At 43.1% G+C, this 26,328-nt stretch overlaps 1 protein-coding gene across 11 annotated transcripts in view; it reads right to left on the reverse strand.

The window, feature by feature from the left end:
* The window catches only part of LOC147331616 (dedicator of cytokinesis protein 3-like), a 231,669-nt gene that overhangs the window by 38,149 nt on the left and 167,192 nt on the right, over window positions 1–26,328 (reverse strand). For all 11 annotated transcript variants that reach the window (XM_086294022.1, XM_086294019.1, XM_086294015.1 and 8 more), the window contains 7 exons: window positions 25,455–25,539; window positions 19,526–19,567; window positions 18,092–18,246; window positions 4,041–4,122; window positions 2,811–2,871; window positions 2,469–2,616; window positions 3–91 (listed from right to left, as the gene is read on the reverse strand). In XM_086294022.1, coding sequence (XP_086150148.1) covers window positions 3–91; window positions 2,469–2,616; window positions 2,811–2,871; window positions 4,041–4,122; window positions 18,092–18,246; window positions 19,526–19,567; window positions 25,455–25,539 — 662 coding nt within the window. The remainder of the gene's footprint in view (window positions 1–2; window positions 92–2,468; window positions 2,617–2,810; window positions 2,872–4,040; window positions 4,123–18,091; window positions 18,247–19,525; window positions 19,568–25,454; window positions 25,540–26,328) is intronic.

A 26,328-nucleotide genomic window follows, 5' to 3' on the forward strand; every position in this document is an offset into this window, starting at 1 on the left:
ACCGTAGTTGGTGCTGGGTGCCGTGTATTTGGTGCTGGACTTGCGGATGATGTTCTCATGGATCTGGTACCATTCATTCTCATTGTTACACCTGGAGAGCAACAAAAAACAATCATGTCCTATAAAGGATAACAATATATTTGTAACTTGTGTTTTTATACAACAAAAGTTCGGTTGGATATAATGGACTTTTGAAATCTAGTTATTTTGCCAGTTACTTTGGGGCGTACGTGCCATCAATCATTGCAATTAAAATATAAAATTGGGGCGTGGTCTACGGGTGGATGCTGGGGTGGTGAGGTGAATGACAGGTAGCAAGGCAGAGCAGCAGCGCTGACATGTCAGAGGAAGTGAGGGGAAATTTTGGAGTTAAATACACGGATAAATTGGAGCAGGTCTTTCTTCCATGTCTTCGTTGGTCTCTACAGCAGATCAGCTGTCTCCATCTCTCCCTCTCTGTTGTCTGTTCTCCTGTCGCACCAAACATCTGTCCTCTGAATCTTCTCTTCTTCTGCATGGAGCTCGAACTTCATCATATTCATTTCAAATCCCTTCCATCCTGCTCACTCCCAGTGTGGATCTTAATATCTTCAGCCGGGCCTCCTGTCTCTTTGTCGGTGTCATCATCTCCAAACGACACACGGCAGCAGGTTCACTCCCATCTTGTAGGCTTCCCTTTCACTCCTGCTGCTACTCCAAAAATGCAACAAAACATTTGTCTGTGTGCAGATCATCTTCACCCGGGCTTCATCGCTGGTATCTTGACAAACCCACTCTCCATTTCGAGTGCTGACCTGCCGCATTTTTGTGCAAACACATCTTTGGTTCTGTGGTTTTGTTGGAAAATGTAACATCTCTGTTTGTATTGCACACTTCTGTGCACTAGAGAGTGCTGCTCTCGGCCAAATCATACATTTTATTTATTTATTTTGTTTCATAAAGGGAAAACAGTTTTTAGATTAGACCAAAGGTCAGATTAAACACCCGTTAATGGCATCTTTGAGCCATTTAGAGGCCAGGAAATTGCATTTTCACAGTTTTACAGATCGACTGATTAATCAAGGAAACAACAGGAGGAAAGAGAAAAAGAGCAGTAACTAGCAGACCTATTTGCAGATAATACAGTGGATGAGCCACGCTGTGTCAAGCTGCTGGATTTTTGTATTAACATAAAATAGCCCCATCCAATAAAACAACTCGCTCGTTCCACTCTTAATTTACTCGTCTTTCTTCAGAGTGAACGTGTGGATCTACATTTTCCTCGGCTGATTCTAACAAACTGATGATTTCGGTCCCGTTAACGTCACACGATGCTGGAACACAAGCCTGAAAAGGAGACGTCTAACCCCCCGTGAACCGACCCGAGCAGTTCAGCTAAGACTGAGGCATCAAACACACACACACACACACACACACACACACACACACACACACACACACACAGATCCTGCAGGCACGTTTTCAGAGGTTCAGCTGAGGGGTGGTCCCTAATGCCGAGCATCGACTTTGCGTGTGAGTGAAAGAACAGCTGCTGACGTCACAAACTGCACTGACAGTGAGGCTGTGCAGCCGCTCTCGGTCTCTCTTACAAATAAGGAAAGGAGATAAAAAGAAGAGGCTGGTGGTGACAGAGCGATAAGAACAGAAGTAAAGCTATAATAAAAATATATGGCATGCCCCACTCTTTACTGTCTCTCCAGCTCGCTTATCTTTAACCTTCTCCTCTTTCTCTCTCTGACCTTTTCTCTCAGCCCAGAAATATTTGGAGTAGGACAAAATGATTTTCCAAAAAGAAAATATCATCTCTGAGCTCTGGGTGTGTTGAGTTTGTGCTGTAAGCTGATATTTTTGGGCACTTTTGCTATTTTAGTTCACTCAAATATGGATTTAAAACAAAGACTTTTAGCTTTAATATCAGGACTTTACCAAAAAAACAACAGTCCACTTATTTCGAGGGTCACATGTACCCGGACATATCAGCATAATCGTAACAAAATATTTAAAAAGTAAACATTTTGTTTACTTTTTAATATTTTATTAAGAACCCCTTACAGGTACCGACCTTCTCCAGCCCAAACTCATTACGAGTGAGTGTTTCCTCCTTTGTAACTCTGCCAGCTTCTGACTGCAGCTGTGTTTCCTGCCTTTAGTTTTCTCCTCTGTAAACGAAATGCTGGCAGGTTTGAGATCAGCTGATTCTTTACCTTCCTAAACCCGGGGTTGCATTTGCAATTTTTTTACTTGGGTCATTGTCCATCTGTCCAATGAAGTGCCAGCAACTAAACCTGAGATCTGTACACTTCATTTAGGATTCATATGTCTGCTTATGTCAACACCAGCGACTCATATCTGTGTCACTGCTTCACCACAGGTTCGAGTCCTGTGCTGTGAGTCTAATCAGGCCATTACTTGCGGTGAACCCTCAGTATTTTTCTCTTGCCTCGTTATCTGCGAGTGCAGACACTTACGTGTACACTTTAAGGACAAAATCTTTCTCCTCTTTGAGCTCTGAGATGGTCTGCAGCACGTCGCTCATGGCCAGGACCGCACAGCCATACGGTCGACGGTACTGGACGTGCGGAGGACCCTTCTTACTGTCATTCAGCAGCATTCGACCTGTAACCAGAAGCGTGTGCGTCACATAATGAGAAAGGCTCCTGTTCCATTCATACGACAGCATTCATTTCTTTCTATTTTAATCTGAATGGTATTTCAGGTTAATAAAGGTGCACATTATAAACTTGACAAAGTTATTCTGTTATTTCAGGCATTTCTGCAGGAATTGTTTCCACCTACATAACATAACTTACCTGTCCTGATAACTTGTGAGACAATATAGAGATCTCTCTTCATGTCTTTGTTACTCAGATCCTGTGAGAAAAAGAAAAAGGTATCATCATCATCATCATCATCCACCAGCTTCAGCTTTTCTTACAATTAAAGAAGGTTTGTGCTCTGAGTTTCTGTTCGTAACGTTTATGGACAGAACTCCGATGTGGAGCCAGGAGCTCCTGGATCACATCTTTTGCTGTTTTTTGCAGATGATGGTGCTGCTGGTCCAGTCAGAGGTGATCTCCAGCTCCAGCTGGGGAGGTTTTGCAGCCAAATGCAACACAGTTGGAATGATAATTAACACTTCCACCTTGAGGCGCTGCTTCTCAGCAGGAAAATCGTGGTTTCTAACACTCCGGGAGAGGAATGATTTCCTGCCCCAAGTTAAGAAGCTCAAGTTTCTCTGGATCTTGTTCATGAGTTGAGGAAGATTGGAGCAGGAGACTGCCAGACAGACTGATGTGGATGCTGTACCACTCACTGAGCGGGTAGGTGAAGTTGTTATCGGTCGGTCTATGTTTCTCACTTATGGCTCCCGAGCTAAGAATAAGGCTTCAGAGGAAATTAGTTTCTGACTGGGCTCAGCTTCAGAGATATTTAGTTTGAGGAGCTTCATGAAAATTAGCCAGTTGTCCTGGGTTTGCTGGGTTTGGGAAGGCCCTGGAAGAGCTGGAGGAGGTGGCCCAGGGAGACAGGAGGACTAAGAAGCTCTGCTTAGACTGCTGCATCAGTGGATTGTTTTATTACTTTTATAAATATGTGTGTAATTTAGACATATATGGACTGATTCCAGCTCGGGTTGAAACAAGAACGCTCAGATTTAACCAGCTTAATCATTTAAGCACGTCTGGTTTCATCTCCCCTGTGACTTACATGTAAATCATGCATTCACCTTATAATACTGACTTCAATTGAGTTTTTGTAATTACTGAAGAATTCAAATAACTGCATCAGTGAACGTTGGGAGCTTTAGTGCAGCAAAAATGCATCAAACGATCTGCAGACTGATTCTGCTGCAGAGCAACAGGGGGCAATGCTTCCTCACTTTTAGATCCTCAGTTTTTCAACTGTTCCCTTCTTAAATTACACGAAACACCATCACTGCACCACGAGTTTCATTAAACGTGTGTGTGTGTGTGTGTGTGTGTGTGTGTGTGTGTGTGTGTGTGTGTGTGTGTGTGTGTGTGTGTGTGTGTGTGTGTTGTTACCGTGAAGAGGGCACACAGCCGGTCCACCTTCTCTGGATTCTTTGGACCTCCGTTCTTGTTCAGTCTCACCATGAACTTCTCACTGAAACAACACAATCAACGGCCACTTTGGTTAGTTTTAGTAAAAACGATTTCTTTCAGTGAGATCAGGTCGTCACCGCCTCTGTGCTGCTTTATCGCTGATATTTGACCTGAGAAAAAGAGATACGGGAAACAGTGTGTGGCGTCTCTCTCTCTCTTTATTCACAGATTCTGCCAGATGGCTTTATCTGGCAGAGTCTGTGAATAAAACTTAAAAAACTTCTGTTTTTCTTTAAATGTTCCTCATATCAGCCACATGTCAACTGCACACGCTGCTCAAGCCTGAGGTTGAGAAGCTCTAACCGCTGGCAATTTACCCCCGGCGCCCTCTCTCCGTCTCCTCGAGGGATTTCTGAAAGAGATAAAAATTCTTTTGGATTTCTGCTCAAGCCTTTTCCCAGCGAGTACCAGCAGTGAGGAAACTCTAAATCAGCATGTCTCAGCCTTTTTCGCTTCAGGGAACAGCAAAGTATTGTCTGCTGGTGTCAGCGACTCTGTTCTTTTAACCCATATTTATCCAGGGAAACGCGACGGAGCTGACGGGCCTTTGTTCAGCCACGTCGTGCCTCAGACACATTAGAAGATTTCTCAAATCATAAGTACGTCTGACAGGAGCGAGCCGCACATAAATCCACTGATACTCGCTGACTTACTGTCGTGTTCTTCTTGATGCCCGTCAGTCTTAAAGCAGGCAGGTCTTACATCACGCGAGGTCGCCTCAGGCCAGATGCCAGAAAATCGAGATGCGGAGGTACAAAACGGGAATCCAGATCGGGAATGATATTTCGACATCAATCAACAATATCAATATACAAATATTAGCTGACAGGGATATTCAGCCTTATATATTTGAGTGTTAAGCACAAACTAAAGTCTGAGTTTTTGGCTCACAGCGATTATTTGTACATCGGCGATCCTCATCAATGAAGGATCCACAGTCGTAAGAACGTCTTTATGACAGAAACGAGGAAACAGTTTTATCTTATGAGCTTCATGAACAGCCCCAGAGTCTGTAATGAACTGAGTTACATTTAAAAGGATGTTAGATAATTAGATACGAGTCAACATATCCCTACCACAGTCATGCCTGTTTAGGAAAATGATAAACGAGTGACCAAGGTTATATTTTAGCTTCTGATATTTTTACAGCACAGCAGAGAAGTCTGAGTTGGGATGCCTCCAACAAAACGGTCCGGCTCTTCGACTGCCAGCCAGAAAATCTCAATCCACGATCTTCTCCTGGTGGAGTTTCTGAACTGGGTTCAGTCAGCGAAATCCTTTTTTTCTGCCTTCAAAAACTGCTTGAGCAGCTGCCACTTCTGAGAGCACTTACCCACCTAATGAGCCCTTCATCTCTCCATCACCATCCGCTGCACTTCTCTGTATTTCCCATTTGCTTCATGCGCCTACAGACTTATGGGCATGAAAGACGGAGCAGCGAGGGCCTGATTTTCTCTGTCTGTTCCTTTATCTGCTCAAGTTCGGTTTGTACCTCAATTTTACAATGCATAGGACAAAAGTTTCCTGCAAATTAATAAGTGTAAGAAGTAGAAGAGCGATGGAGAACGTGTTCTTCATTCTTCTGGACAAGACCGAGCTGAGAAAAATCAGGACGAACGCTCTGACAGTCAGTCCTGGGCAAAAGGGTTTAAGAGACAATGCATTAGAGTATTATCTACTCTCATTTTATTAGTTTTTCAACTGAAGCCATCACTTCGTTAGCACTGTTAAGTAAATCCCTTCCCTGTTTAATATGTTGCCTCCATTCCTGGCTCCTTTTCTTTAGACAACAGAAGAATGAAAGCAGCGATTCTCAGTGAGTCAGTCTCTCTCTGAGCTGCACTAGTAGAATATTTGCAGTCCTGCGTCAGTGTTCAGCACACGTAGTGAGGTGGCAGAGACGATGGCCTTTACATCGGGAAACTTCTCTGCAGCGGTGATAATAAGGGTCTGCTGAAGAGCTTGGCTTCTGACGCACCTGAGGTGAGCAATGCTCAGAAATGGCACGCCTGGCTTTCAGCTCAGGTAAAGACAACAGAATGAAGGAATGAAGATGCTGATTATGTGGAGGTTCGAAATGCTGCCGATATCAGCTGACTGTGCAGGGAAGAGAAGTGATCACATTACGAGGTCAATCACAGAGTAGATTGCACATGTTGCCACCTGTGCGACAGATTGTTGTAACAACATGAATCATAATATAAACTCAAAAAATGCAAATTCTAGTTTTTACATGATCTGTTTGCGTTCATGGAGTGAAACCTGCGAGTGATCAGGATGACACGTCGAGCTACGTCGTCACACATCAAACATGCCCTCCCAGCTCACGGGTCTAATGAAGTGCCGGTGCTCTGCATCCACCTGTACGCTCGATTCACTCAACGCTCACAAATTTCTGCCATATTAGTTTGAAGTGAGGAGTTCAGAGCCTTGATGACAAACTAAAACTATTTTCTGCTGCTGTAATAAATCATCTCAAACATGAGCTGTTGGCTGACGATGTGTTCACACACCAATCGTTAGAAATCCTCTAACTGAACTTCCTCATTAACATAAACGGCCCAACTAAATACAGTATCTCATTATAGAACATTGTTCCTCATATAGTCTTTATTGCTCAGCAGATTACCCCCCGCCACATATGATAAGACTCTGAGGTTATAGTGTAAGGTAATACGCAAACAACAACGAGGACCCACAAATCCCTACAACACAGACACACACTGCGTCTGGCTCTTTAAATGGAACAATTTATTCTAATCCCCCAGAGACACTGAGGGCCAAACAAATACAACAAAACACAATAAATATGTATTTCTCCTCAAACAGTGGGACGCTGTGACTTAGTGGAAGATGTGGGGGTGAGGAGGCACAAAGAAAGACTGAGATATGGGTTTTACATTCAGCTCTAAATCCTGCTTTTGTTTCTTTAAATATTGTTGCTGGTTGTTTTTTCATTCAGTCAGAGTTTGATTCAAGGAAGAAAACAATGATATAATCGACAAAATAAGAACATTTTATTTGTTTATATGTTATGTAGGAAGAAGACGGCGTGTTCTTCCCTCATATTTATGCGTGTGTGGTACTGAGGCAGGTTATTGGCTGCTAGTTGGATGGGACCGGTCTCTTCCGGGGATCCTTGGGGATTAAGAGTGTCCAGCTTTCAGTTAGCCATTCCGGGTGTCTCTCATCAATTAGCAGCTGGTTCAGCAAAAGCATTAGAATGTCATTCAGACTGAAGAAGTGTAGTCGGATGATAACAAAGAGAGAGATGGTAGTCAGAACTGAGGGGCTCGAACTACCAGAAGGCAACATTGCAGACATAGAGGACAACTACAAGCACCTGGGATCCCACAGGCAAATGGGAACCATGAAGAGTGGCTGATATCCAGAAATCCTACCAGTGGCTGGACAAAGCTGGACTGAAAGACAGCACAGAGGCACTAATCATGGCAGCACAAGAACAAGCTCTGAGCACAAGATCCATAGAGGCTGGGGTCTATCACACCAGGCAAGACCCCAGGTGCAGGCTGTGTAAAGATGCCCCAGAGACAATCCAGCACATAACAGCAGGGTGCAAGATGCTAGCAGGCAAGGCATACATGGAACGCCATAACCAAGTGGCCGGCATAGTGTACAGGAACATCTGTGCCGAGTATAATCTGGAAGTCCCGAGGTCAAAATGCTAAGATCCTGTGTGAGTTCCAAATACAGACTGACAAAATAGCATTGTAGCAATAGATGTAGTGATCCGAATGATAGCAACATCAGTCAGAAGGAACACAAGTAGCTGGAGAAGTACCAAGGGTTCAAAGAAGAGGCACTCACCAAACTAGGCGAGTGGCTCCAGCAGATCCCAGGAACAACATCCAAGATCTCTGTCCAGAAGAGCAGAGTCCTAGGAACAGCAAAGACACTGCACAGAACCCTCAAGCTTCCAAGCCTCAGGCAGAGGACGCGAGCTTCAAGGATAAAAGACCGCCCACATCAGCAAGAGGGGAATTTTTATCCACCGAAGTTATTTGTAACTATCCCTTTGGGTGGCAGCAGGAACAAGTGAATGAATCATACACATATGACAAAGACTGTTCACTAAGAGGAGGAGAAACACACACACACGGCTGAATTATTAACTTTATCGCTGCATCAATATGAAAGAGGGAAGATAAACAATGCAGATGCAATCAGAAGACGTCCTGACCTATCCAAACTCCTCCCAGCACACAGATGTGGGTACTTGCATGCATATGCAGACATAAGCTGCTGTACTGCACATTTATGTACGCATGCATGCACGTGTGGGCTTGCAGTAACCCACACACACCCACACACACACATATGCACTTTATGGAAATCCATTACTATTTCCACACCACTGACATTCAGTCTAAATATAAACATACTGTACAGGCAGAAGAGTCTCAGCTCAAGCACAGACAGCACTCACAGCCAGGACGACCTTTGCTTATCAAAGGAAATTTGTCCAAAGACACGTTAATAAAAATCACATATTGAGGCCGCTACCACATCACTGCACCGCAGACACACTTCATGAGGAAGGGAAAGAACAGATTTTTCACCTGTCAGGAGATCCAAACTGGAATCTTACTGCCTACTTTCACTTTCCTGCCTCCATCAGGGACTTGGAAATGCGTCAGTCATGAGGATTTTCTCAATATCTGATAAGAACAGGACAATATAGTAATTTTCTACTTCTATCTCCTACTGCTTAGTCTCCTTCCCCTGATGTACTGAGACCTTTTAGTTTAGTCTTTTTTTTACTAGATCCATCACTGTGTTATGAGCTTACTGTCCATAAAGCGTTAACAGGAATCAACCACTGTGTCTATAGATTTGTTTTTATGTGAGAAAAGATGAATCAGGTGTATAAAAGTTGGAGATAACCTCGCGTCAGTCCCATGTTTGCGCACTCCTGTTTCTAAAGTCTGGTGAGTCGCTCGCTGTCTTGGACCAGAGGCTGGAGTCCTACATTACCTATAAATGTTACCAAGCTTCAGAAGCAAGCTGTGGAAGTGACAGCGATGGACAGATGTTACGATGAGAGAAATCAGCTACAGAAACATCCTCTGACAGCTGGAGTAGTCCCAGCTGTCACGCAAAGCAGCGTCTACATATTTTTCTGTATATTTCTATTTTATCTGAGGGGTCTGCAGGCACCGACTCATTTCTGGAGCTGATTTCTTTTTTTGGTGAACTCGTCAGATCTGGAAACAAGTTTATTTAATGCAGTAATCACACAAGAGGAAACACTGGATGGAGACGGTGGATTCACCGAAATTACCGCGACCACTCGCAGCCAGTTGCATCTTCAAAGCGATACAATATGATAGTGAGAAAATATGTGAGTCTGCACTCTGTTTGTGTTAATACAGTGATTAACTCTAATAAACTAAATTCAGAGTCCAGACTGCATCTCGTACACATGGAACAGAAACTCCTGTAAATTCCTGCAAAACTGTAAATTGATGTGGATGCTCAAAAATCCTTTTATAGAGGAATATAAGCAACGTACACGGAGATGGAAACAATTCTGTCTTTTCCCCAAAGACATGCGTTGCGCTCACTGTCACAGACTGACTCAGATTGTTTCCAACGTGTCGCCAATCTTTACATTTCTAAGTTAGATTGAAATGATCGTTCCTCTGGCGACCAGCTGGTCACTGCAATCTGTCATGAAAGCACAAATAATTCACTGCAACCACCGATCTTTCTGTGTCGCAACGAGGTTTCTGCTGTATTGGTGCTGTGGTATGATTCACAGCATTAATGCAACCCTTTATTCTTTTTCTGCAAAGTCACACAGACATCCAATTAATTAATATTCCTTCATCATTGTTGCATCGTCTGTATTATTATCAAACATGATAAACCATGCAGTAATAGGTTTTTATGAAACCGCTTTAAACTGCAGAAAAAACATAAACTGGGGAATACATTAAAAGAGTAAAAACGATCATAAATAGAAAAAATAAAAGCACAATAAAAAAGAAACTTATCACACTCTTAAAAACAGAAAAGTTCACTTCACATAAAGGAGGAATCTCTGGTCACCCACTGTTCCCAGTATCTGCTCCTCAATCTGGGACAGAGAAAAGCAAAAGCAGCGACTCACAACCTTCCAGTCAAAGGATTAATATCCAAACACATGACCCGGCTGAATTATCTTCTATTACTTTCATCAAATTCAGTAGAGTGAAGCTATTTCAATTTAACCGATTTAACGGCTGATTTCACTGCATCACATTAAGCCAGTGATTCTGCACAGGCCTCTAACTACACCTTGCATATATTTACAGTATTATTTTAGATATTCAATCGACTCGAGCGAAGAGACTCAGAGTGAAACAGCCAATTTTCCATGACTGCTATCATTACACAGAACAGACACTCAACAGAGGAACAACAGCCTGACATTAAAGGAGCTGCTGATAAAAGAGGGGTGGGCTTCTTTGATTTGGTGTGAAGAAGACAAACGCGATTATGTCTCAGTGAGAACAGGATCCTGGGTCATGCCTCGCACAGCATTAGTTCATTTTAATCACAGATGGTTATTAGTCAGCCCTCTCTCCTAACATAAGCCCCTCCCATACAAATACACTGCATTTCATAACTAGTTTTGTTTTATGTTGTACTTGTTTGTAACATATGACAAAAAACATGTTTCCAGTAAACAAACATGCTAAACATATTTTAGTAAGTAAGTGAGTAATTTTTTTTTTTTACACAAGAATCAGTCACAAAATGCTTCACTGAGGTATTAAAACAACGCAAACACAAACGTTTACTGAAGGATCCCACGATTAACGAGTGCAAAGAGAAGCTTGTGGAACAGCCCACTGTGACAGGCGACAGCTGTACGTTCAGCCCATCTTAGTTTTCAGACGGGAACGTGGCGCCACAAGAAGACCTCTATCTGCAAACATACGGATCCAGTTTGGAGATAAGGATGGAGAAGATCGCGATATGTGAGGCCTCACCTCGTAATGCCACAACAGTAAAATCCAAGATTTCAAACTGATTTTAAACGTAACCAGAAGCCAGTGCAGCGAGTTACCTCGAATCATAATCTCTTCCCAAACCAACCACACAAATACGCTCAAATGAATGTTAAACAGAAGCCTTAATGACGCAGGACGGGGACCTCAGGCTTTACAGTGAAATTCCAGCATCTGACTTGTGCCTCCATCACTGCCTAAAACATGCAATCACTTTTCACACAGGTGTAGGTTTGGCTCTTTCTTCCTTAACAATAAAATTACTTGAGTTATCTTTTTCTAATATTTAAATTTGTTTGATGATCTGAAATATTTAAGTGTGACAAACATGCAAAAGGGAAGGGGACAAACACTTTTCACACCACTGTAGCCACCGTGTCAAGGTGTTGATGCCTGAACAAACACAGTGTGTAACAGTGGCACCAACAATCAACACTGATGTCCATGATGAGGATCCCTCAAAGCAGTGAGTAAAAACTACATGTCTAGAAATGAGTGAAACAGTCAAAGTCCAGCATTCGACTTGAACCTCAGTCTTCTGGGTAAAATTCCAGCATTGATGCTGACAGCAGGTCAAGTTTTTTACATAAGGAGGAAAGTAGCAGAGCTGTCTGCAACTCTTGAGGAGCGGAGACTCGGACAAACTAAGTGCAAACTGTGCCCAGGACAGACACAACTGCATCAAACCACCAACACAACAGCGGCTCTTTCCAAGTGTCTGCACAGACAGCCGGCTAGCAAAGAGCCCAGTGTGGTTAAAGCCGTCTGCCGAGCCCAGCAGCCAGAGCCTGAACTTCAGCAGTAAGAAAGGCAGCGGTGAGCAGTCAGGACGGTTTCTACCTGTTCGTGTTTTTAGAGTACAATCACCATGGCGATCACTTTGAAGTCTCTTTGAGCTTCTTCTCATCTTTGCTTTGAGCCGTCGGCTTCGTGTTCTCACTTTGTTTTTCTTGGCAAACTCTGTACTTTTCGGTTTTACATTAAGAATAAGAACTAATTGAAATTCACACCATCGGCCTCATTTTAGCCTTTGTGTTTACAAGAAATTACTCCAAATGACTCCATCCTTCATTAGCTATACCCACTTATACCCACTTAATCCTGTAGAGGGTCACAGGAGGGCTGGAGCCAGTCCCAGCTGACACTGATGGAGAGGAAGAGTGCACGATGGAGAGATGCTAGAGAAGGACAACCATTCACACTCAGATTCTCACCTACCTGCAAATTTCTAATTGCAAATGAACCAAACAAACACAACTTTGGAGTGTGAGAGAAAAGATTCACAGACACAGAGCTCAGCATGAAACTGTTTAGTCTGCTTATTGCTAAAACACCAGTTTTGCAAAATCCTGATGAAACACTTCGACCTGAACTCAAACGAGAAATCTGCAAACCCCAAAGCAGCAATCTGATGAAAGGCGCTTAAGCTTAAAAGGAGGAAATTTGAGTCTTCTGCTTCCTGAACTTTTAAAAACTGAACTGTTTTAAAAAAAACGTTATTACTTTAGATTTCCTGACAATAAAACACTGTTTGCTGATGCCCAAAGCATGTAGGAGTCTTCAGTTTGCCTGTGGCGACTGCGAGGAGGGAAGAAAGGTTTCAGCTTCGAGTCAAAAAATCCCCACAGAGACACTGGGATGACTTTTGGGATGAAAACCAAAGAAAAGAGACGTCGCCTGCTGAGATCTAACCACATCACAAACCTCAGCCTCCACCTCAGAGGGATCCACACAGGCTGGTGCTTTAGTTGCACCGATCAGAGCTCCTCTCAGGGCAAACAGTCTCAGCAGCTGAAGCATTATTTAGAACGTTTCAGGCAGCTGTGACGCCGTCTCCTTTTCTGTCTGCAGTGCATGCTGGGAGTGTGAGTGAGTGTGTGAAGGTGGTTGTGAGCGTGTGGAGCTGTGGAGAGAGTTCGGGACGTTTGGACTGCGCTTCTTCTTTTGGATTTTCACGGCTACGTCCAAATTCAAGGCTGATTACATCACAGCTAAGCGATGAAGGCTGTCCAAATTCCTCCAAATGCAGTCTACAAATGCGTGCTCCTGTTCCCTGGATTTGAAGGACGGGTCGGGTGTATCCCTCGTGGCCCAGGATTCATTGCAAATCTAAGGTTGAAGAAATTTCTGGGAAAAAATGGTGGACGGTTAAAGCAAAACTTTTAAAAGTAAGTACTGAGTAGAGAGATGAGCTGGAGGTAAACAGATTTGAATGTTTTGAAAGTCAGGCACTGAGGCGTTTATTTAGTTCCTGTGTGTAGGATCGGGGAGCTGTGACTGTACATATGTTAAACTGTCTCTTTGGTTATGTTTGTAGATGAAAAATGAAACCAATAAAGTTTGCTGAAGGTCTCCTCTCCTCTGTCATCTGAGCATCTCAGAGGAGCAGCTCTGGTCATTAGACTCTAACGCTGAGTCAGACTTGGCTGTGAAAACAAGCTGCCAAGGTCAACTTATTTCTGGACTGTTGGTGTGATGGGAGGACGGAGCCTATTAGCTAGTTTGTAATGATGATACAGAGAGAACCAGAATGGGGAAAAGGGGCTGCTCACCGAGCTTCTTTCTTTCCCTGGAGGGAACACGTTCGCCTCGCTCAGACATCACACAGAGCCAAAAACGTCCTGTCTGCTAAACATCAACATCCTCACAGACTCAGCTCTACATTTATTTCCCCCAAACACTCATAAACGTGGCCTTTATCAGCCTCCTTATTGACATTACTGCTTCTTCATGTTGGCACTGAGATCTCTGCACGAATGCATAATTGATGGGTATTCGTCAGGCGGTGGTGTGGGGGGGGTCATGTAATATTTACAGCAGCACACTGTGGCGTGGTGCTGTAAAGGTCCTGGGTTTGAATCCAGCCTGAAGACTTTGTCTGTGGACTTTGCTCTGCCTGTCACGGTGTGTCTGGCTACTCCCACCTCCAACAGTCCAAAGCCAAGCGTGGGGTTCGGTTAATTAACTCACTGCTGAGTTAGGCACCCCATAATGCCCCGTAACTCTCTAGATCCACAAAGACGCCGTAAAACACTCGAAACAAACATCTGTCGTCTCAGCACGAAGCCAAACTGCTGCTCGCTGATCTTCACCTGGTAACTCTTCCCTCCCACCCAGAGTCTGTCTCAAGTCCTTCCTGAACTCTTCACAGCATCCTTCTGTCTTCAGCTTCCACCACATTAATCCTCGGCTCCTCGCTTCCTCTCCTTGGTGTCTAAAGTCATCCTACAGTCTACCATCCAATGCCGAACACCCGCCTTCTCCCCGACACCACCTTGCAGTCTCTTAGATTGTTTCTTCTACCTAAGATACCTTCCACCTGTGTGCACCTTCCTCCGCCCTATCTTCCTCCCTCTTCATCCAACTTAATCCAGAACTCTTCTCACTGTTCTGACTCACACCCAGCTTGTGGGTCATTATTAACATTCAACATCAGTCCTGCGATTCCCAGCTTCAGCCTCATGATCCTGGCAGACCGTTCACATACTCTTCCATTAAAGCCGATTAAAAACTTCCTCTGGCCTCAGATACACAACAGAAACTAAATGTCAACATCATCAAATTGTTATTTATTATTTAGTTATGTGTTTTCAAACAAAATGAAATCAAATCAAATCACTTTTATTGTCACATCACATGTGCAGGCACACTGGCACAGCACATGCGAGTGAAATTCTTGTGTGCGAGCCCCACAAGCAACAGAGATGTGCAAACACAACAACACAAACGAGCAAAATACAAGAATGGCCAACCTGAAACTAATAAATATATGTACAATATATAATAGTGTATGCATTTCTGGATGTGTATACTAAATATTTTCCTACGTGTGTGTGTGTGTGTGTGTGTGTGTGTGTGTGTGTGTGTGTGTATACACATTTTTACAAATTAAATAGTAAAAAAAATAAAATAAAATAATAATAATAATAATAATAATAATAATAAAATATATAAAATATACAGAGTTGAATATGTGCAAAACAAGTGGCATTTATATACAGTGTGGAGTGCATAATGTTGAAGTTCCAGTAGTGAAGCTGAGGTGTCTATGACGTGTTCAGCAGTCTGATGGCCTGGTGGAAAAAGCTGTCTCTCAGTCTGCTGGTACGGGACCGGATGCTGCAGAACCTCCTTCCTGATGGAAGCAGTCTGAACAGTTTATGGCTGGGGTGACTGGAGTCCTTGATGATCCTCCCCGCTTTCCTCAGGCAGCGCTTCCTGTAGATGTCTTGGAGGGAGGGAAGCTCACCTCCAATTATCCGTTCAGAGCACCACACTACTCGCTGGAGAGCTTTGCAGTTGTAGGCGGTGCTGTTGCCATACCAGGTGGTGATGCATCCAGTGAGGATGCTCTCAATGGCACAGTGATAGAAGGTCCTGAGGATGCGGGGGCTCATGCCGAATCTTTTCAGTCTCCTGAGAAAGAAGAGGCGCTGCTGCGCCTTCTTCACTGTTTTGTTTGTGTGTACTGACCACGTAAGATCCTCAGCCAGATGTACTCCAAGGAACCGGAAGCTGCTCACTCTCTCCACAGCAGCGCCGTTGATGGTGATGGGGGTGTGTACTTCTCTGCACCTCCGGAAGTCCACTATCAACTCCTTTGTCTTTGCGACGTTGAGGGTGAGATGGTTGTCTTGACACCAGTGGGTCAGGGCGCTGACCTCCTCCCTGTAAGCCGTCTCATCACCGTTGGTGATAAGACCCACCACTGTAGTGTCGTCCGCAAACTTCACAATGATGTTGGAGCTGTTAGTGGCTGTGCAGTCGTAGGTGTAGAGTGAGTACAGGAGAGGGCTCAGTACACACCCCTGTGGAGCACCAGTGTTCAGTGTGATGGGGGATGAGGTGATGCTGCCCAGTCTGACCACCTGGCGTCTGTCAGACAGGAAGCTAAGGATCCAGCTGCAGAGGGAGCTGCTCAGTCCTAGATCCTGCAGTTTCCTGTCCAGCTTCGAGGGAACGATGGTATTGAATGCTGAGCTGTAATCTACAAACAGCATCCTCACATACGTGTCTCTCTTCTCCAGGTGTGACAGGGCAGTGTGTAGTGTCAGGGCTATGGCATCATCAGTGGACCTGTTGTGGCGGTATGCAAACTGTAGAGGGTCCAGTGAGTCGGGTAGTGCAGAGCAGATGAAGTCCCTGACCAGCTTCTCGAAGCATTTGCTTACGATGGGGGTCAGGGCTACAGGTCGCCAGTCGTTCAATGAGGAGATGGTGGAGGATTTGGGTACAGGGACGATGGTGGCCATTTTGAAGCAGGCTGGGACTACAGACAGAGAGAGGGAAAGGTTGAAGATGTGCGTGAACACTCCAGCCAGCTGAGCCGCGCATGACCTGAGGACGCGGCCGGGAATCCCGTCCGGACCAGTAGCTTTGCGTGCGTTCACCTTCCTGAAGCACTTCCGCACATCCTCCTCAGACACAGTGTGCGCACTGACGTCATCCGCGGTGCGCACACTGTCCGGTCTCATGGTGTTCGCTGTGTCGAATCTAGCGTAGAATACGTTTAGATCCTCACATAGAGAGGCCGTGGTCTGCGGTGTGCTGGTTTTCCCTCAAAAGGAAGCTGTATTACTGAATGTGTGTTAGCGTTTGGTTTATTTAAAGGTTTCTAACCCGGATCGCTGTGACTCACACATGCAATCATCAGTGATTCACTCATCAACAGATTCAAAAGATCAAATTCCCAAAATACGCAGTGAAACTTTTTCATATGTCAGCCTGTATTCAGAACTTTTTATAGCACTGAGTAGGCCCAGAACAAAAAAACAGCGAATACTCGGAAAAATAAATGAATATTCTCATGACATTTTCTATTTACGGCTTTAAAAAGCAACTATTGGTTGAACAAGTTTAATTTGGATTTTCTCTGATCCACACTGGATCAAAAGTATATAAGTCTAATATATACATACACCTACAGCAATGTTTGGTTAAGGTTAATATTAGCCAGGTTATCTCTCCCTAAACAGAGAGTGGGATCATCGTCCTGCTGGAAAACTCAGCTGTGTCCAAGTTTCAGCTAACGGTTGACTTGAGATGACGTTGAAGAATTTGGGCCAGGCTAAAACATTAAAGCCCCACCTGACAACATCAATGAAGAAAATCACAGGAATTCATATTAAAATTTCAATAAAGTTTAAATATCATTTCCTCTTACTTGTTGGGTGATAACAGCCTCCGTGCTCACTCGGTGTGATCAACACACTGATTTCTAACCAAAACATGGCCACAGTGTATTTATTACAGTCCTATAACTTATTTATTACTGTCTCACTTCAAAGCATCATTAACTTAACAATTTTCCCCACTCATGTCACCAGAGGGGCTCCACAGAAAGCAATTCAGTAACATATGAATGTCATTATTGGGACACAGGGTCACTTTTTCAGGGTCACATAGAGCTGAGGTCGTCTCCTTCAGGTTAGCATCCTAGCTTAGCGTAGTTACAGACTTTTTGTCTCTGTAAGCGTCTCCTTGCATCTGTTTCCTCTTTGCTCATTTGAAGGATAATTGCTCCTCCTGCTGTGCTGCTGACATTCAGCTTTACCTGCTGCTGATAATCAGGGTGTTTCTCCTGTGATGGCGTCGTGTCACAATGTCAAGAAACCAAACATGGGACTGAAAATTCTGGCTGTTGTCCACAAATCAATATTGAAGTTATAAAAGAATAAAATGGCAATGAATGCTGATTGGTAGGATATTTATTTATTGTGAGAGACTATTAATGTTAAATTAAAAAATAATAATTATTATAGTGAAAAACAAACTGTTGTGGAAAATGTTTCTATGCAGTTTGACTTGACCGAACAGCAACAAGCTTTACAGCACAAATATGAAAAGACTAATCATCACAGAGCCGGTGCTGCGAAACATCAAACGAGTAAAGAGTGTCACCCACACTTTTTGGAAATCTGCACCTCTGTGCTCGACTGTTCAGCTGCCACCTACCTGAGGGTCTTTCCCTCTCTCAGGTCGTACAGGGAGAAGAATATGTCCGTGTCCTCGCCTATGCTGTTGTAGGTGAAGCTCTTCAGGTTGACCAGCAGGTGATGAGGTACTGGAACTCTACAAGGTTCCCCATGTCTCTGCCGGGCGTTGTCGCCCTAAAACACACAAAAAAAGCAGCCAAACAAACAAAATATATAAATACACATATTAGAATACAAAGACATTGTGTGACAGTCTTAGTAAACATATACACCAAAGCCTCCTGGCTGAACAGAAACATCTGTAAACTATGAAATCTTCTTAAAATATACCGTTTTTATTTAACTTTAACTTGATGTGTAAGTACTGTAAAATTATGATATTATTTTATGCCATGTTATACCCCTAATTAAAGATTGTGAATTATTATGTAGTTTTAGTTTGCATTATTCTCCTGAATTAGAAGAAGCTGATAACTATTGCATTAGTTAAACTGATTTGCATTACATTAAATTGCTGACTTGTTGTGAATGAATGATATTGTTTTATGATGCATTATATTGCTGAGTTATAAGAAATACTGTTCGCAGAAGGTTATTGTCTAATTTGTCTGAGTAGAAGAGAACAGAGTGTGCTGGAGTTTTCTGCCCCATTTCAGCAGGAGCAGATAAACAGGGAGCCAAGGTCGTAGCTTAGGCGCTGTGTGAGAGAGAGCATGTGAATGTTTAGGCTTTTTATGATAAGGTGGAGGCACCAGAGGTTATAAAAGTTTGAGCAATGCTCCACCATTTTGAGATTTTGAGGCGGTCTGCATCAGTGTCCATCTCCCACGTGTGTGATCATTAAATCATCGTTTGACTCAACCCGGCCGGACCAGTGTTGTTATTGTGGTTTTTTCTCTTGTCTCCATCCCCAATATTTTGAACCTTAACAGTACATAAAAAGGTTTTTACACATATTACTGCTCAAAAACATGCATCAAATTTCTGGTTCTTTAGCATCAAAGTGATGCTGCTGCAGTTTAAATCTGCACACCGTCTCAGCGTGATGCCTAAGAGTCACACTCACACTCTGTGATGAAAGTATCAGCATTAGTAGGATAGAGTGCTGCAGAGCACAGCTGTGGGTCTAAGCTTGTAAATACTGTAGAACATAACTGTTTAAATGCTTTGAATTCATATCTCCATTTATTTTAATGATAAAAGGCACGAGAAAAGTTTCTTGGTGACATGAATGATATATGGAAATATTTTCAAGGATTCTCTTTGTGACCCAGTTCAGGCTCTTTACTCTGTAAAATGTACTCCTACTCTTACTACTACTACTACTACTACTACTACTACTACTTTGTAGCAGTTTTTTCTGCTGGAAGTATCTTAATTGTGTCCCATAAATCTGTTTGGGCCTCTGAAATGAGAAGTAAATGAGACACATTACTGCAGTACGTCCACGTACCTGTGTGGTGCTCTGCTGTACGCTGTGTCTGCTAGAAAGATGCTGCGAAAGAGAGACACACAAACTATTAGCTGAGGGGTCGATCATCTCTCTCCTCTTATTGTTTCCTTTTTCCCTCCTTGGTTCATCATCATTCGCTGTTTCCTCTCCTCCTTTCCCTCTCCTCCTTTTGCTTCCTATTTTCACTTCGCCTTTTCAGGTCTCTAGTCTCCTTTACTATCCTATGTCCTTGCTTCATTTCTCATTTATTGTTTCCTCTTCTTCACTGTCTGCCCCAATGACTGTCATTGGTCTGCCCTCCTTTTTTCATTTCCTTCAACACTCAGTCCTTGCTTCTTCTCCTTTAGCATCTCCTTCTTTCCTATTTTCTCTTTGTTTCCTTTCATTTATTAACCTCTTATCATTTTGTTTCCTTCTTTTATCTCCTTGTCAGTTTACTCCTTTTTTCACCATTTCCTTGCTTCCTTTCCTTCTCTATCGGCTTGTTTTTCTCCTTCATTGTCTAATCTCCTTTGTTATTTTTTCTATTCTCTTCTTGTTTCCTTTTCTATCCTATCTTGCTTTCCTATCCACTCTCATTTATCTGTCCTCTCCTTACTGTATATCCTCTCCTTCACTATACTCTGTCCTTGTTTCCTCTCCTTTTCTGTATTCATCTGCTTTCTTGTCTGATTTCATTTTCTCTTCTCGTTTCCTCTTCTCATCTCCTTCTTGTGTTGTCTCCTCGTCTCCTCTCCTCTCTTATCTACTTTATCGTGGTCCATTCCCTTCCCCTCATTGTCAGAAGATAAAAATGCCCCAGAGACTCATTACTCCGAGTTGTCTCCCTAAATCTCTCGAGTGTCTGTGTGAGACGAGAAGCAGCAGGAAGTAAAAACCTGTTTGATGAATCCGGGTAATGACTGTCAGCTGAAAGCTATCTGCAAATATTACAACCTGAGGAGGGAATTAAACGATGGCAGCCGTATCTCCTCATCTTCTTTATATTGAATTTTTAAAACCTGCTATTAAAAAGGTTGGGACAGTCGATTAAAATAAGGTCATGCAATAATTTAAACAAATTGTTTCTTAGCGCTACTCGAGCACACAAAGCTCTTTACACAACACGTGTCAGTCACACACATCTTGGGGTGTGTGTGCGACTCGGAGTTCTCCTTCTTCAAGGATACGTTGGTGTGCAGACTGGGAGAGCCAGGAATTGCACCAGCAACCTGCAAGTCACTAGCTGCCCTGCTTTACCTCTACAACAATCCTCACTGGATTGACTTTAGATTGTACAAAGACAAAATATCAAAGTTAAACTCAGCTTTATTGCTTTTTGGATAAAGACAGCAACATATTGCAGACTCGCTGGGACGGGGCAGGATTTCCTCTTGAGGCACTGAGACTGGTTACTGTGATTCTGAACGCTGAACATTTTTCCTCTCTTCTGTGATAAACGCTTTTATAGCTGCTTTTCTGTCATGTTTCCAGGCTCATAATGAGCCAAATGTTTTCAGTGGGTGACATTTCTGGATTGCAGACGCGCCTACAGAGACGCTGTCTTGCTTTAAATAATCAGGTCAGTGTGTGCAGAAGCTCAGGCCTCAGACTGTCTTTGCATGCAGCCTGCTGTTTGGCTAAAAGTGAGCGCGGCCTCAGAGGGCGAGGAGCTGAAACTTCAGGATGAACCCGAGGTGATGCATCAACGCTCGGTATAAGACGAGTAATGATTTATTTTCAGCTGTGAATGATGCAAAGCTCCACCAGCAGTCCAAGAATATAAACACAGAGCAGCTACCAACTAATTCGAATTGCTAAACTCTCACACGCACACAGACTGACAGAGCCAATCATGTTATTACTGTTACCTGTTTCCTGTGTGTGTTTTAAGCATTATGCAATTTTTCCACATTTCTTTAAACATGCGAATATATTTCAACACTTATCTCTTTAAATTTCAACATTTTAATATGTTGTCATAGTAGGATTTCAAAGTCTGCTTTTAACCTGCATATCAGGGCTGTAAGTTAACTCTCAAATAATCCATCCGTCCATTTTCTTCCACTTTATCCAGTTCAGGGTGGAGGGGGAGCCTGTTTGAGCTAATCTGAGCTTGATGTGAGAGGTGGGTACACCTGGACAGGTTGCCAGTCTGCTGTAGGGCTAATCATTCACACCTGACCCCGCTAACTGCACCTCTTTGGGCTGTGGGAGGAAGCCGGTGTACCTGGAGAGGACATGCAGTCCACACACACGGGATCCAAACCCAAGATGTTTTGGGTGCACGATGCTGACTGTTAAATAATCTCCATTACAGTCATGTGTCTATTTCAGAAGTTTGGCGGTGTGTGTGTAACAGCCGATTAACTGCTAATGTCAGATGTGCATTTGCATGCGACTGTTGGAAAGTTTCCTCTCGCTCACATTGTGTTCTCGTTGCGTGATTGTTTTCCGCCCGTGATGAATCTCGCACTCTCCTGCTGCTGCACTAATGCAAATTCATCACTGAGATCATTAAAGATGAATCTCATCACATCTTCTGTTTTCCTTCTTCATCTCGACCTTTTCAAATGTCACATTTAAAAACATTCATTTCCACGACTCAAAAACAAATCAATCAGCAGTAACTTTGTAACTTTCTTTCTCTGCCCTTCTTTGTCTGTTTGTTACCAGAAAGAACTCGCGGTTCTCTCTCATGCTCACTCTTCCTCATCTTCGATCCAACCATCTATAACTTAACCTTTTTCTCACTCCCTTCCTGTTTCTCCCCCTTTCTCACGTCCCATCTCCAGATCGGTCTCCAAGCAACAGAACAAAGGGGAATCACCAGGACTACGGTGTTTGGCTGGTGAAGCTATTTAAAGCAGGACTGATGTAAGAAAGGGAACATCAAGTATTACCGACAGACCATGAACAACAAAGAATGCGTCTCATGCTGCAGCACTGCACACTACCATTAATAGGCTAGAGTTATTTAATAGTTACATATTTTTTAAAGCAGCCTTGGAAATGTGACGCAGGTTATAAGTTATCCACAGACTCCAGTATAACAAAGATAAACACTTCATTTTTAGTATTTCCAGCAACAAGTTTAACCTTCATGAAATACGTTTGTGAGCATGTTTTGTTTCAGTGTTTAGTTTTTGGTTCGCTTCTATTGCTTATTATAGCCTACACAATCTAATTGTCCTGAGTGCTGCAAATTACAGGTTAAAAAATCTTGACAGGATTTTGTCTGCGGCATTGTCTTCATCTTTGTTAATTAGTTTGCTTTACACCTGTTGTCTGATCGACCAATCACATCACAGCAACTCAGTGCATTTAGGAAGTCTGACATGGTTGAGAAAATCTGCTGAAATGTAAAATTAGCATCAGAATAAAGAAAGGTGATTTCGGTTCACGTGCGTGGTTGTTGATGCCAGACGGGCTGAGCTGAGTCATTCAGAAGGTTCAAATCTGCAGGGATTTCCCCGCACAGCCACCTCTAAGGTTTACACAGAAACACAATTCAGGGGTCAGAGGAGATTGTGGCTGAGTGATTTGAGCTAACAGGAAGGCAACAGCATCACAAAGCTCAGATCATCTCATTTCTTAACCACAACAATGACTTGACCGTATTCTAATGGCCTCCACAACAGATCTTAGCCTAACAGATCACCTCTGGGATGTGCTGGAACACGAGATTCATGTCATGGATGCAGCTGACAAATCAGCAGCTGTGTGAGGCTGTCACGTCAACATGGACCCAAGTCTCTGAGGAACGTTCGCCTCAAGGAGTCTGAAAGTCTTGTTCCATGTGGCCTCACCAAACTCCTCCCACACCCGAGTTTTAGCTTCATCTACCGACCGAGTGGCGCTCTGCTTGCCCTGCTGGTACCCAGCAGCTGGATCTGAAGTCCCACTAACCAAGCCCGATAGCATGCCTTCTTCAGCTTGATGAAGAAGCTCCCTTCACCTCCGGGGTCCACTATTTGGTTTGTCACCATGACAACAGGCACCAACCGGCTCCAGCTCCTTGCAGCATCTCAGCAATGAAGGTGAAACATCTGCTTTAGGGAGCAGTTGGAGATCTCCTGGACCAGAGTCTGTCCAGCATCCTTCCACGCCACCCGATCCAACTCACCACCGGTGATCAGATGACAGCTCAGCTCCTCTCTTTGCCCGAGTGTCCAGAATTAAAACTTGCTGGAAGATATTGTTCCTTTTACATATTTACATTTGAATATTGGTCAAAAATGTGAAATTAGTCGATGATGTCACAAAGCTCTCTGACATGTGACAAATGTCACGATGAAAGGAAAGCAGATGAAAGAAACTGAAAATATCTTTGACATTTCTGTTCAGATCCATCACAGCTTTACTCTTTCATATCTAAGAGGTTTTTCTTTTGCTGTTACACGTTCTAAGTGCTCATTTTGTTCAGTCACAGGGAACAAACTATCACTAAGGATTTAAAAGCTTAACTTAAAAAAATACAAAACAAGCTATAAAATATGTTTTCTGAAAAAACAGAAGATTGATTATAATGTTTAACTTTGATGTGCTTAAATCTCACATCTTCATGTGCAGTATTAATTATTCAACACATATTCACTCTGATTTATAAATATTTACTGTACTTATAGTGATTTATGAGTTTTCTCATAGATGATGACGGTTTGAAATTGTGATTATTCAGGACCTTGACTCTGCTCTTATTTCTCATGCTGTCTGCAGGCTACGACTGTCATTCACTCCATTCATTTATGATATTTAAAGTAGCACTCAAATACAACACAATAGCTCCAATAACAGGAGAAACTATTCAAATTTATGCTTTTGTGAACAAGTTAACAGAGGCGGGACGGTAATTTTACAGTCGGTGGTTCAGATCATCAGATTAGCAGTTTTAAGGTATCCGGATGAAGCCACCAGCAGAGCGACGTCAGATTTCCTGCTGGTGTTCAAAGTTTCAAACGTCGTGTGCATGAGACGAAGGTCACGTGAGCGAGAAACCTGTTTCTGGTAACAGGCGCCGCTCGAGGCCAGAGAAAAGATGAAAAGGGAAAAGGACGAGCAGCATGACGCGGAATCGAAACGCGCTTCGAGCATCAAAACTCTGATTCACTGCAGCCACAGAGACAACAAATGGCTCATAGTTATTACTCACGTTACAACTTCCTGAATCATCCTCGTATAGACAAAAGATTTTAGTCTAAAATGAACGGTTCAGTGAGATATCTGCTGATCTTCACCAGTCGCCACACGATTACTTTGCCAACTGTTGAGGCTTGTTGCTGTTTAAACCTCGGGGTCCAGCCTGCTCTCTGATTGGAAACTAAAGCTTCCCTCCAACTGTGAAGTGAATCCAGCCTGTAATCATCAAGGTACAGCCAGCAGGTCTGTGTTAGACCCAGAAAATGGAATAAAATGTGCTCTCTCAGGGAGAAAAGCAAATAAAACATTAATCTCCGATAATTCCACGTCAGAGCTGTTCACTCGTTTGTTTCTGAATCAAAAAGCTTTCTCACAGTTTCACAGTAACACGACTTTATTAATTTATCAGTACGGTGACAAGCTGAGACCTGCAAATGCAAACAGTCAGTCACTGATATTCATGTGCACAAAATTCACTTCATGTTACTTTTATGTGCTAATACTTGAAATGATTTAATTTTGTGAAAAATGAGAAAACTGCTCAGTTTGCAGCACAACCTGCTCATCAAATTCAATCTCCTGCTGCTGGTTATTTAACATCCTTCTCATCATCTGCGGATAACGAAAATTAAAAGAATTGCAAATAATATGCAGATTTTAGAGGATGCCTGATTAAAAGCTACAACCTACAAATGAGATGAGCAGCAGGATATTTTTGTCTTATTTTACACAACGTATCCAGGATGTGGGATCACTGTGTGCACTACAGCCGTCATGAATCCAGTGTGTGAGCAGGTGTGACTTGACTTACCATCTTATAAAGGTCTGACACGCTGATCTGGTCTTCATCAACCATCTCAAACTCCTTTCTCGGCACCAGGTCCAGACCGAGGTGTCTGAAACACAGAAACAAAGACGGAGAGCAGCAGAGCGTCTTTCATTTAACCTTCACAAAAAGCATTTCCAACACAGGTACACAAACCTTTCCAGCCACCTCTGCACACACAAGCGTGCACCGCCTACACACACACACACAGAGTATATTAAAGTAATTTCAGAGGGGCTCTGGGGATATTGTTCCTCAGCATTATTTTCTGTTCAATCTCAACAACCACATCTTTCAGTTACAGGCCGGTGGACTCGCGCACTCGAAGGCGCTGTGCACAATGTTCTTCCGAATGAATAAGATGGCCTCTTAAACTGTGAATGAGAAACTAAACGTCCATCTTTGATGTGTTAACATGCGCATCCATCAAGGCTGAAATCGGGTTAAATCTGGTTTGAAAACCAAACTCTTCATCACTGCCAACCACAGCTTCAAAAATGCAATCAGGTGTTTATGTATTTGTATATGTCAAGTGAAAGTAAAGGCTTGAGTGGAAACAGAAAATAAAATTACAGCCTGGGGTTTGAGGGTAAAGCTGAATGGGTTGTTAAAGGTTTCTAACGACACTATAATTAACTGCTTATTACTCATCTTTGTACATATCTAATCAAGTATGTCTGACGCTGCTCTGAAGCCAGGCGCTGCACATTTTTGGGCTGCACCAGCAGGAGCATGATGAGATATCTCTGATCCAAACGAGGGTCCTTCACCTCACACAGAGGTTCAGAGTTGGCTGCTGTGACGGTCGTCTGACTAAAGACAGCCTGAGGCAAAGGTTTGACACTGTGTGAAGTTCAGG

The sequence above is a fragment of the Aulonocara sp. 'chitande type north' Nkhata Bay genome, linkage group LG5 (assembly GCF_057382095.1).
Source record: "Aulonocara sp. 'chitande type north' Nkhata Bay isolate Kocher_YH1m ecotype deep benthic linkage group LG5, A_spYH_male_GT1.1, whole genome shotgun sequence".
NCBI classification, from domain to species: domain Eukaryota; kingdom Metazoa; phylum Chordata; class Actinopteri; order Cichliformes; family Cichlidae; genus Aulonocara; species Aulonocara sp. 'chitande type north' Nkhata Bay.